This window comes from Rhamphochromis sp. 'chilingali' (assembly GCF_963969265.1).
Source record: "Rhamphochromis sp. 'chilingali' genome assembly, chromosome: 10".
Taxonomy (NCBI): Eukaryota; Metazoa; Chordata; class Actinopteri; order Cichliformes; family Cichlidae; genus Rhamphochromis; species Rhamphochromis sp. 'chilingali'.
In genome coordinates this window covers 16,957,379-16,970,074 of record NC_137937.1, presented here as the reverse complement: position 1 = coordinate 16,970,074, position 12,696 = coordinate 16,957,379, and the positions used below count along the sequence as shown (strand labels likewise).

The 12,696-nt window shown below is 41.8% G+C and overlaps 1 protein-coding gene across 3 annotated transcripts in view; it reads left to right on the top strand.

The window, feature by feature from the left end:
• Nucleotides 1-12,696, top strand: part of slf1 (SMC5-SMC6 complex localization factor 1) — a 36,610-nt gene that overhangs the window by 22,451 nt on the left and 1,463 nt on the right. For all 3 annotated transcript variants that reach the window (XM_080893454.1, XM_080893453.1, XM_080893455.1), the window contains exons 16-17: nucleotides 777-869; nucleotides 2,266-2,448. In XM_080893454.1, the coding sequence (XP_080749580.1) occupies nucleotides 777-869; nucleotides 2,266-2,448 (276 nt within the window). The remainder of the gene's footprint in view (nucleotides 1-776; nucleotides 870-2,265; nucleotides 2,449-12,696) is intronic.

The window sequence follows — 12,696 nt, the reverse complement described above, 5'->3', positions numbered from 1 at the left end:
TTAATATTGTATTTGAAAAAGTGAGGAATGCAGTATAAATGAGGAAAAAAGAAATGGGTGGAATAAAATTGTGTACAAAAATGGAGTCTTTTGAGAGGGGTTTTTTTTTTTTTTTTTTTTTTTTTTTTTTTTTTTTTTTTTTTTTTTCCTCCCCCGCTAGTAGTTTGCTGATTAAATATCACGTGGTGACACTGGCAATGCCCAGCAGAGCTTTTGAACCTAGGATCTGTGAAGAATCGTTTTCGAGGCTTTGTGCGAGGGCTGTCTACCATAACTTCCTCTTAAGTAACAATATAGGGATGAGTGAACAGGAAGCGGGACTACTTTTTCACCACTACATTCATTTACTCACCAACTGCTCTGATATTAACTTTGTTGGGCACGGGGTGTAAGTGGAAAATCTCCCTCTATAAAAGAGGGAAAGAGCGAGGCGAATTAGCCCAACTCTCCATCTTTAATTTTTTTTTTTTTTTCCCTTCCGTGTTTTTTTTTTTTTTTTTTTTTTTTTTTTTTCTCTCCCTTGAAAGATCTCCCCCCTTTTTTCTCATCACTCCTCTTTAATCGCAACCTCATTGGCGGGTCGTACTCTTTTTAGGTCAGGGATTTTTTTTTTCGTGTGTTTGTTTGGTGACATTTCTGTGGTATTTAATTGGCGTATTCACCATATGGACGGGGACAATGGGAAGGACATCAGGCACACCCTGATTTTTGATTTCTCTTTTCCGCCTCTTCTTTCTTTTGGGTGTGTTTGTCCGTTGTGTTCGTCCTGGTCGAAGGAGAGACCCTCCTCCACAGAGCTTGCAAGAGGAACCAAGTGGAAACGGTGCTTCAGATCTTGGTGCTTCCTGGCATAGACATCAATGTTAAAGGTAAGACTTCTCTCGCTTTCCCTTTTTTCCATAACCTCTATCTCACTGTCGTCTCACTTCACTCCCACTGTTTGCTCTGGGGTTTTGGAGAGCGATTAACACTGGAGGAAAAAAAAAAGGGGGAGAGAAGAAATAGGAGTGTGTGCGCGTCATCATCATTGCCTTTAACCTTTAGCTAAAATGTAAAGGGTGTGTCTAGTAAGAGCAGGATGGGTTTGGAGTGTCAGATTTATAGATTTATGGCCACTTTGCTAAGTGAATTGAATCCCTTTTGATATTTCAGAGTGACTTTCTTTAGTCCCTTTAGGTCAAATATAATGACTTGCCCTCCTTTTATGGAAATGTGCCGTTTTCAAAGGTTTCTCTGATTTTGTAATCACCCCTTAATAGTAGACTAAATTGACTTGCATCTTGGTGGGGGTTATGGGGGATTCTTAAGTCTAAAATGCGATCAAGTAGAACTACGGGGCAAAATGGTAAAATAACTGCTGCCACATTACAGATTTCTCCAAAAAAGGCCTGATGCTAATTGAGTCAGAGCATGTTTGGTTTTCAGAGGATTTTCTTTTCTCAACTACAGCAGATTATCTGTCTGTCATTTTTTTATTTTTACTTTTTTATTATCAGTCTTTAGAATGTGTCTGTCTTTCTGTGTTTTAATCCTGGATTAAAACATGAAAAGATGCTGCAACGATTTTAATGTTTCTTTAAAACATTCTTTTTTTTACTCTTGATTTGTAGCTGTGTATTATCATAGCCTATGCGTTGTGAGCATTTATGATGTTTGAATGCTCTGCTTCCATTGCATTTGCTTTATATTTACACTTGTCATTTGTGTTTCAGGCATATTGCATGTATCCTGCCATTATGTGTAGATGATGTGTATGTGCAGAGCTGATCTACCAGAGCCATTTCACTTCCTATTAGTTTGGCCCATTGTACCAAAGTTATTAGATAGTATTGTCCTAGCATGTGCTGATTGATTGACACGTCGAGTGACAATACGTCTTGCAACCAATAACTAGACAACAGAAGCATTACTAGACCAAAACAGAAACTTGTGTGTATAAGCAACAGGTGAATGAAAGTTGAAATCATAATGGTGCATGCCTTAAACTTGATCTTGGCATGCATAATAGCAATATAAAAGTATTTTACCACATGCAAAACAAATAAACATACACAAACAAACAAAGAAAAGAAATTAAAATTTTGGAATTATGGAGTATAGATTCATTTGAGCCCAGAGCCCAGAGAGTGTTTCACAGGTTGTTTGGTGAGGTGAACAACAGGTGGATATTCTAAACTGTGATTGACATTGCTTCCCCATTTCATTTGACTTTCATTTTGAGTCAGCATTGTTTGTGCCTCTGTTTCCGGTTTGTTGATCACATAGACCATGCAGGCTGGACACCTCTGCACGAGGCATGCAACCACGGCAGCACCGAGTGTGTGGAAGCTTTGCTGCACCACCACCCTTCCCCTGTGCTTAATAATCAGGTGGATGGAGTGAGTCCACTGCACGATGCCCTGCTAAATGGACACATGGACATTGCCAAAATGCTGCTGGAACATGCAGGCAAGTAAACTCTTGCAGTACATGCACAGACTGACTGCTTCAGCGTATAAGCTGTTAACATTCTGTTGGCGGGAACTTATGCAATATAACAAATGTTGGCTTTATAATAATTAAACAATACTCAAATGTTCTCGAAGTAAGGTTGGTCACACATTGATAGTTTGGTGAATGGTTCTCAAACTCTGTGGCACAAACAACAAATTGAAAAGACGAAGTTAAACCAACTCAAATGACTACCATTTGATGCAGGGTTGAACAAACAATACTTACCCCCCCCCCCCCCCCCCCCCCCCGAAGAGCTCATGCTTTGCATAGAGTTGGCGTGTCTATGTCTTTCTCTATGTAGCCACAATAGCTCGAAAGCTTTTGCGTGAATTCTGATAAAATCCCGTATGGCTGTAGAATGGGATCATGTTAACAATCCATTACAATTCGCCCTACATCCACGTCTTCAAAGTCCGCTTAGTGATCCATTGGTCGGAAACTGACAAAGAGCCTCATAACTTGACTTCAAACTATGATTCTTACAAGTGTGTCAACATATAGAAATGACCAGAGAAAGATCAGTGGGAGAAACATTTCATCACTCATCCAAGTCTTCAATCTTAAGAAGACTTAGCTGTGCAACGTGTTCTACAACAACTAAGTCATTATCATATATTTCTTGACTCTTGACAGTTGATATTGCAGAGCTTTGTAAATATAACATCCTTCCCTATATAGAGATTTGCAGATTTGGACAAAAGGCTGCAGACGACACTCTGCAGGAACAGAAAAGTCTGCTTTCCAAGTCTGATATGTAAGAATCTACTGTAGCAGAATGTTTATTGTATTTTTTTTAAATTGACAACATTTTGTGTTGAAATTTGAGATTATTTTATCTAAAATATTGCAGTTACATCACAAATATTGAAATGGTGGGTAGGTGATTGAATTCTAACATGTTTGAGTGATTTCCTGTGTCTATAGAGTAAAACATAACAGTAAGAAAGTTTCACACATTCTTTTAATTAAAAAATGACAATATTCTTGTGCATATGTATAAGTTCTGAACTTGTTTAATTGAAGTTCATAATTATTCTATAAATATTACACTGACAGCAGCAGCGTAAAGGCCAAAGTATATAGGACCACTGTAGATGGATGGATAAAGCAATAAATGGAAATGCATTTGGCCTTTTAGCAGCTCACATATTAAATAATGTATAAATATATTTAAGCAATGATGAACTTATTTATGTAAACAGGTGAATATATGTTAGGTATGGCCAATGCTTTGAAACAGACTGCTAATCAGCACAAGACCACATTATTGGTGTTATTTTTATTAGTATTAGTGGATTATTGTTTTTTTATTGTTAACGTCACAGGATTAGCCTTAGTACTTTTTTACTCTAGCATTTCATGTGAATAAACTTGTATAATTTATACACAGTGTCGCTGCTGCTGTAGCCAAGATAAACTTTGAGTCCAACAAAGCAAACAAATGTAGTCAAGCGTATCAAGCAATTGAATGTCGTGTTTGACCTTATTTACAAGGCCACAGTTTTATCTTAATTACCCTGCTGGAAGAATAAGGACCTTGTTGATGAGAACGCTTTTAAAGCGGCACTCCACCAATGTTCCACATCGATTTGAGTTTGTCCATCACATGTGATGCTATTTATTCTCCAGTTTGAAAAGTTTTGGGGGGGAAAACTGACCTCATGATGGGCCGGCCCATTTGGGCATTTTATGGCAGAAAGTGTCTGCCGCAGACTAGGAAGTGGGTGTTTAAAGACAACAAAAGATATTTACCCATCATGGAGGGACAAACCAAAAGGTGCTATTAATTTGGACCACCCTATATATGTTTACACTGGTCATAGTTTAAGCCATTCGATAAAAACGCGGCACGAATTTTGATGTTTTCTAATATGCTGCAAATGGCGAATCTTGTTTGGTACAGAAACAGGATTGACATTGCGACCCAGAAGCTGTAGCAGTTGTCTGCTTCTTCACTGTATGAATTCTAGATCATATATACCATCTCCCTCTCTCTGCCCCCACTGCTAACCTTCATAATTCACATGCAATCCGGCGCTGCAGTGTCTGTCCAAAGAGATTACAGCACCGCCTCGTAAGATGTCTGTTAACGTCTTTTTGACAAGATTAGAGGAGTCAGGGTGCGCCGCTTGCAAAATTCACATGCGGGTTTTTGCGGAAATGTGTCACAACAAAAGTAGTTTGTGTGTCTGCGTGTTTGCGTGCCACATGCAGTCGGAGCTCAGTAGGGTTGAGGTGTGTATGACGCGTGTCGGAGTTCAGGAGAGGGTGGCATTGCTGGTGGTATGGCAGCAGGTGACTTGGGAAAATGTCTGTGTGTGTGTTACTGTGTGTGTGTTTTTTGGGGGGAGGAGTGATATTTGCCAGCATTGAACCAGTCCCCCATGTAACATACCTCTGCTTCAACTCACTTCTCAGTTTGACTAATTATAGTTAATTTGATTCGACTTTCCCATTAACACATGTACATATTCTGTCCTCAAAAAATAAATTAGACTGGGATTGTTTAGTCCCGGAGAGGAAACAAGAGAGCGCTCCCCCCGTTCTTTTTTTTCTTTTTCTTTTTTCCCTTCCTTCCTCAGTAACAGCAGAGAGAGCAAATTAAAAGAGGTCAGACGAAGCAGCTATCTGTATCTATAAAATTGGAAGCGGGTGTCTGCGTGCGTGCGTGCGTGTGTGTGTCTGTGCGTGCGTGTGTGTGTAGCAGACGTCTGGCTTCACTGTCTAGGCCAGGTCTTTTTGCAGGGACCAAACAGAACAACAAGAATGAAAATTCTCTCAATTTGAAACACCTGGAGGCTCCTACATTATACTTCTTTCCTCACTCAGTCCCTCCCGACTGTTTGCTATTTCCTCACACCTTGATGGCGGGTTGTCTAAAGGCTACAGCGGGGAGTTGGTGAGGAGGTGGTCCTCTTGACTTCAGGCTGTACTGTCTTTCAGGGTCTCTTTTCCATGATCTCCATCTTGTTGCCATGGACACCATCAGTAGGCCTAGGCTTTTTTTCTTTTTCTTTTTTTTTTCTTTTTTTTCTCTTGCTCTTCTTTTTTAGATTCTTACGTCCAGGCTGATAAACGTGGAAAGTTTTGGCTTTGGGGCCTGCATCCTGCTTAGTTACCATAACCATCTTTATATTGTTCTTCATTCCAATTTTTCACTCTAAACTCAAGCAGGACTTTTGTGCTTGTGGCTGCATTTCTAACACCCATACATCAGACTGCTTTTAAAATTTTGGCCAGGTACACTTGTTTCACCGTCCCATGATAGGGAAACAGGCTAGTGGGCCAGATGCATCTCTATTTATTATATTCCTGTGGGTTTTATTCTTCTGAGCGCATGCTGCATTTCCCGAAACTTTTTTTTTTTTTTTTATATCGAGCCATTCACCCTGTTGTCCTAGTTGTTTCCAGCAGACAAGCTGAACCTAGCTGCCAAGGTTTTGGTAGGCCAGAGAGGGCAATACTGACACTGGCACACCAACAAAGCCTTTACTTGGGAGTGATCTCACCCCTTTGTAAGCCTGTCTGCTTGGAGGCCTGTGTGTGTGTGTGTGTGTGTGTGTGTGTGTGTGTGTGTGTGTGTGTGTGTGTGTGTGTGTGTGTGTGTGTGTGTGTGTGTGTGTGTGTGTGTGTGTGTGTTTTAAAGGATGAATTGTATGGGGGAGGAAGGGCTAGATCCCACCCCTACCCACTCTACCTCAGTCCCTCCAGGCTTATGGAGCTGGCAATGAAAGGATGCCATGGCTGAGGGCAAGGCTGACACTGCTTTCTCCCCCTCCTCCTCCCGTTGCCCAAGGCCGCCCCACATGACCCTGCTTGCGTGTGTTTGGCTTGTTTTTAACACAGTATTGAAGTGTCCTTGGCTATATATTTTCGCGTATGTGTCTACATACGCAAAATCGTTTTCATGAGTCTCAAATGCTTTAATGAGTGTATGTTCGCTGTTGCTCCTCGTGTCCCTTCCTTTCTCAGCTGGTAGAAATGTTATACGTTTTGCAGGGTGGCCATGGCAGCCGGTACTCCTGATTGGAATGGAAAATGACCCGGAGCCTTTAGTTGTGCAGTTCAGACCTGGCACGCGCATCGAGGAGGCGTGTCAGTCAGCAAAGAGGGTGGAGAAAAATAAAGAAAAGAGCTTTTAAGCTGTCACCACACAGCCCCGTGACCGTAATCACTGATGCCGTCCTCTAAATACTCCCCACCACGTTAGTAAGCGCGGCTAGTCCACCTCAACTTGTAAACACGAAGGGATTCTCACGAAGAGATTAAAGATGCTCGAAGAGGAAAGAATATAAAAGTTGGAAATAACTGTTCAGGTTTAAGTGTTTTAAGATGTTTCTACTTCAATTATTTGCCTTAAGTTGGGTTCAGAGACCCCAGAGAAGTTGCTGCATGACTACTTCTTCAATTCCTCTTTCAGTTTTTGTGCATTTGTGCATGTCTTGGATGCACGCACACACAAACACGCACGCCAGATTCTGTGATCCCGGCAGATATTAACGCAAACTAGTGGTTGTGGAGCAGAAAGATGTCATTTGCTCAGTGGCACAAGAAACACACGGTCCCCTTGGACAGCTGTAGTCAACGTGGTTCGTCTCTGTCTTTCTCTGTCATAGATCTGCGCGCACACACACTACACACAGGTAGTTGTTTAGACACACTTGGGCCTTTTCACTGTCAGCATGGTAAAGAAATAAATAAAGTTCATTCTGCTCAGCACTTATTTCCCCGTGGGTCCTGAACTGGCAACGGTGAGGAGCTGAGCTCTTGTACTATTAGAGGTGAAGCTGTGTTTGGAGCCCTCGGCTTCACTCCGGAGTGTTGGATGTTTCAGCTGCAGGTTTCTCCAGGCTGTAGTTCAAGGACTTTCCTCGCTGGGAATTCTGACTAGTCTTCTTTCTCTCTTCCTGCCTGTCTCTTATTACCCCTGAAATATACGCAGACTCACCACATACCTGTATTTCTGTGGGGTTTTTGGGGTGGGGTTTTTTTTGTTTGTTTTTTAGGGGGGGGCAGTTGCCGTGGATTAAATCTGGGGCCTCTTTCCAGTGGTGTTCCTGATTACTCTTCGCTGTTCTCCAAGATAAAGGTGTGACCCCTTTTCAGAGAAAATCTGTATGTTTTTATGTAGATGAGGGCCAAAGATGTTCCAAAAATGAATGTGGTGATTTTGAGATTTGCTAGCAAGTGCTTCTTGCTTGTTATTTATGCCCAGCACCACTTATAATATACAAAGGCACGTTTTGCCCTTTCTGTTTCCCTTTTAAACAGCTGTAGTATTCAGTGGGCATGAAGGCCACTGAGAGCTACCTTCTGTAAAAAGAGAGGGCAGAGGTCAAGGAATATTAAACTTTCTGTTTTTTTATTTACTTTGCTGTCCTCTTTCACCTACAAGGTTCAGGGTTTATTTAAAAGGACTACATGAAGGGATGGACGATGAATTTGTAGGTGTTGAAAGCGTGCTTTTCTCAACCGCAAACAAGGCTGAGATTCAAGGTTTAGTTCATTTCTTTTGTTTCCAGGTTGACTGAAAAGGGGGGGGGTAAAGAAAACGGCATGGTCACAGGACTAGGAGATCTTTATTTATTTATTATTGGCCATGAAGATTGCTGTCTGTCCCTGTGTTCCAACTGTGAACTTAAATCATCACATGGTCGACAAGAATGAAAATGTTAGAACGTTTTTTTTCTTCTGAAGCTTAAATTAAAACGTTGAGTGACTTCTCTGCGAGGAATTCAATGGTATATTAAAAATTATGGTAATAAAAAGTACATGCAAGAGACTTTTTTTTTTTAACATATTTGAAATTCATTAACAAGAAGGCAACAATGGCTGATGTTTGAACTTGGGAGGAATGGGTCGTAGTGAAAGCTCATGCATTCAACAGCAGTTTAGTGTGTTTTCTTAAACCGTTCTTTCAATGACGAGCTGAATACAGCAGCGTGAATGGAGTGTTGTAATTAAAGTACTTAAGGACACCTCCAGCTCACCTCTGAAGCTGTTTTTGGAGAAGAGAAAATATTGTATGTAGTGGAAGTCAATAAAGTCTTTAAACAATTGGGATGTAAAGTGATTTGAAGTTTCTCAACTCAAACTTTTCCCACACAATAAAAAAACTGAAAAGTCCTTGTTTTAGGACTGTATATGAGGTGGAAGTGAAAGCGATTCGTCTTTGCTCGTGTCCTATTCCAGCCTGTCCCAGAAAACAAAAACAGAAATGAAGAGTTGATTCGTCTAAGTGATGTCATCAAATTGAACTTTTTGGAGGATTTACTGACTGGGAAATAAGACACAATTAATTAGATTAATAGATAGATTCAGGACCAGTTAAAGATTCATTTAGAGCTCCAGTCTGACAGTCTCCCCAGCACCCATAATGATGATGATGATGAGTTTTATGAGTATATCGCAATAAAAATGTGGTTTGATGACCATTTGAACAGGTTCCAGGTTTTTTGAAGAATAGCAAGGGCAGTAAGCGGCATAGGCAAAGGTCATCCTTAATAACCTCTGATGTACACCCAGTCGTTGTTGTTATTATTATTATTATTCTGGAAGCAGCCTTGAAATGTGACAGAAACTGCTCAGTTCAGAAAAGATACCTAGTAGGTGGGAAAGAGTTAAGGTGCTAAAGGCCAGCATCCAGTAAGTCGAAGCATATTTGATGCCCATTATAACTAGAAGTGACTGTAGTGGTGTTGGATTACACAAAGCATAGCAACTGTTTACAATGCCAGCAATATTTTAATGTGAATTAACAAGGTAACAATAATATATCCAAACCAGTGCAGTTACTCCTCCATTAATATCGGTAAACGAAATATCACTGAGTGTTCAGACACTGCTGTTACAGACGGGGATTTTAGCATACTCGTCTGTCTGGTTGTTCCACATCTGATGCCTCTCCGCTGGCTGCTTTGGTGCGTCACTTGGTTGGCCTTGTTGTTTTCGCTGTGGTTTCTAGTTGCTAGCTAGCAGCTCCCTGTGGATAAGTGATGCCGTGCCCCTGGCTGCAGTTCACACACTCACCCTGCCTCTCTTTTTCAGGCAGCAAGAGGGGGGTGGGGGGCGGGAGAGAGAGAGAGGGCGAGAGGATGTTTACCATGCTGTGGAGCTGCCTGCTTCCCAGCTTGTCTGCCTGAGCCCCAGCCTCAGACCAGAGACAGAGAGAGGGAGAGACATAGGGGGAGGGAGCACGGCATCTTTCTTTCCTTCCCTCCTATCCTCCCTCCCTCCCTCTTTTAGCGCCGATTTTCCCTTCCTCCACTCTTGCTTTTATATTTCTTGTCTTCGCCTGCCCTCTAAAGGCCAAAGGGCTTTGCGCTCTGTATGTAAATGCCTGTGTGGTGTGAAACAGCCAGACTGCATCTGGCTGGTGCATTCACTCAGCATGTGAATTTCCTCCCTCCGCTAGTAGCTTCAGAGCTTAGGTTATAGTGGGGTATTTTTGCATCAAACACACACGCACAAACACACACACACAGAGGTTGGTGTAATTACCCTATGCTCTCATGTAATCCCCCAGGTGCAGTATTTATCTCCACTGCAGCATATCTGACACCCAGCGCCAATACCTGGATTCACTTCAGTCACAGTCCCTGCACCAAAACCATTCCTCAGGCGGTAGTCTCATAACACTGTGTTGTATACATGTATTACATTATAAGCAGCACGTGATGCTATTTCCGTGTCTTCTGTTATGTTGAAATATGTAATTTAGCATTGGATATGACCATTGACATCTGTATCGAGTGCAGTAGAGTTGTGTGGTGGAACATTAGAGGGTGTCTTATGTCCAATGATGGATAATAAGGAGCGACTGATTCTTCTGTTCAGTCGATGGAACGAGTAAAAACAAATATGAAAAGGTGAAAGACAGGAGCTGACGCTTAATGGAAATAAGACAGGTTATCATGCAAATGTGACAAACTGCAGACACTGTCACACAGTCAGTTGTGTGTTCTACAAACAAACATGCAGCCTTCAAACAGTCAGCCTCGCGGGCTTTCTGGCAAGCCGAGCCCAAGCCCGTGCTAGGGTGGCCCCTTCCTCCCCATCACCAGTGTCATCACTTTGGTTGAAGCCTGTCTGTCAGTGGGGTTTAATGTGATGATGGTGGAGAATACTGGGGGGGAAAGCACACACGTTATCACTTTATTTTTTTTGTTTTTTGTTTTCATTCTAGTGCAAGATTTCTTTTGTCTGATTGTAAATTACAAATGTATTGTCTTATAATGCAAGTGATGCTTTGTATGGTTATTGTCCCCACATGTCCTTTTTCATCCAGTGTGCATTTCTTGCACTATTTCTAATATGATTTTTGCCCTCTCTTGTTCGTTTTTATGTTTTCTTTGCTCGATAGCAGCTTAAAGGTCATTGCATTGCAGCTAAAGAGGACTGCTGCTTTCATAGTCGATGAAAAGAGAAGAATTAAGTAGGAGTGATTGAATTGAACCTTGTATTTCCTCTTTACTTATTTCCACTTTAAGTTGAAAACACTCTACAAAGTGCTTGGGTTCATGGCACAAACTTACAGCCCACTTGTGGAGCTCTATTAAGCACTGAGTTTCTCAAAGGAACACACAACAGGGTATATTGTGAAAAAGGAAAAAAGCACTACTTAGAAAGCCGTCCCTTATTTTTCATTTCATTTTATTTTATTTTTTAAGAGATAATATAGAAAATACAGAAAAGACAAAAGATCCCCACCCCTTCTTCAGCTAACACTTGAACGTCGACCTGAAACTTTCTACAATGTGTCAGGCCAGGGTTGATTTCACACATTACAGTGGATGAGTGTAATGGCGAAGAAAGCTTGTTATAGAAACCTGGTGATTATGACCTGCTGTGAACAATCTCACTCTGTTTCACATACACCGCTCTGCTTCTTCTCCCCGCTCGCCTCCCCCCACCCTCCACCTTTCTCCTGTGGCCACTTTGATCAAATCTGCGCTCTTACGTCCTTGACTGCTGCCCCCGACGCCTGACCCCAGCATTCGAAATTTGCTCGCTTATGTAAAGGTTTATGTAGATTAATGCCACAATTTATGCAGATTGAGTTTTTGCCACTCAGACTTGAAGCACTAAAAGGTAGATGAGCGTTGACCTTCCCCACTAACGGCTACGTGAGCTCTCATCGATTATCTCATAACTGCTACAAACAGTGTAGCAGACAGAGGGATGAAGAGCAATTTCAAATTTCATAATGTTTCATTTTTAAACTTTTTTTTAAGTGTCGCTTAGAGGAGAGAGAAAAAAGGATGGCTTTTTATAAAAATGGAATCTGGGAGGCTTAGTAAGTGCGGTTTATGTCACAATGCAACACATGCACATGATCGTCCCTCCTTTAAAACATCATGCTTCCTGCAGCCCCACAGTGTCTGTCAAACAGAAACAACTGCCAGCAGTGGTATCGAGCAGTCTTTCAGCTGTCTGTGTGTCATTCCGAGCCTCCACAGAGCCGTAAACTTGCTCACAAGTGGCACCAGCATTGCCGAGGTTGAACAGTCAAGTGCCATCAAAAGCAGTTTGCCACAGAAATGGGTCTGTGTGAAAGCAAACAAAGGGCTCACACTTGACTCGACCCGCTCCACGTAGGCTAAATGCACAGGGGCTTGTCTGACACTGGAAAATGGCTTTCAGCCTGAACAGAGAAGCAGAAGAGTAGAGCGTAGAGGAAGGTGGAGGGAGGGGGGTGAATGTCACCATTATAACTTTGCTGGCTTTCTAAAAGGAGACGGAAAAAGTGTTACATTCAAGCAGAGACTGTCATCTTCAGTTTGAATGTAGTGAAGCATGTCTGAAAGGGCCATGTCAGGGTTATTGGAGGTGTTTTTGAATGTATAGAAATTCCCGGAAGCTACGAGTCTATATGGAGTGTTTGCAGCACAATAACAGATGTTATGGATTAATGCGTAACTTGAGTGGCGTTATTGTTACAAGCCACTTTTTTTATTTTTTGTATCACAAGCTTAACAGATCAATTTGCTGATGTCACAGTCACTAGTTAGTCATCCCCCCCAGTAGCACCCTGTTCTCTGATGAGCTCACTCACAGGAGCACATAAAAGGAAGGAAAAGCAGACCCTTCATCAGGTCACTAACCCTTACACAAACACAAAGTGACCCGCCAGTCAGAGAGTTGAGACAAGGTGTCAGCTGATGTTACTGCTGAAGTGAGCTAAAAGCCTCAGCTGGCAGTGAG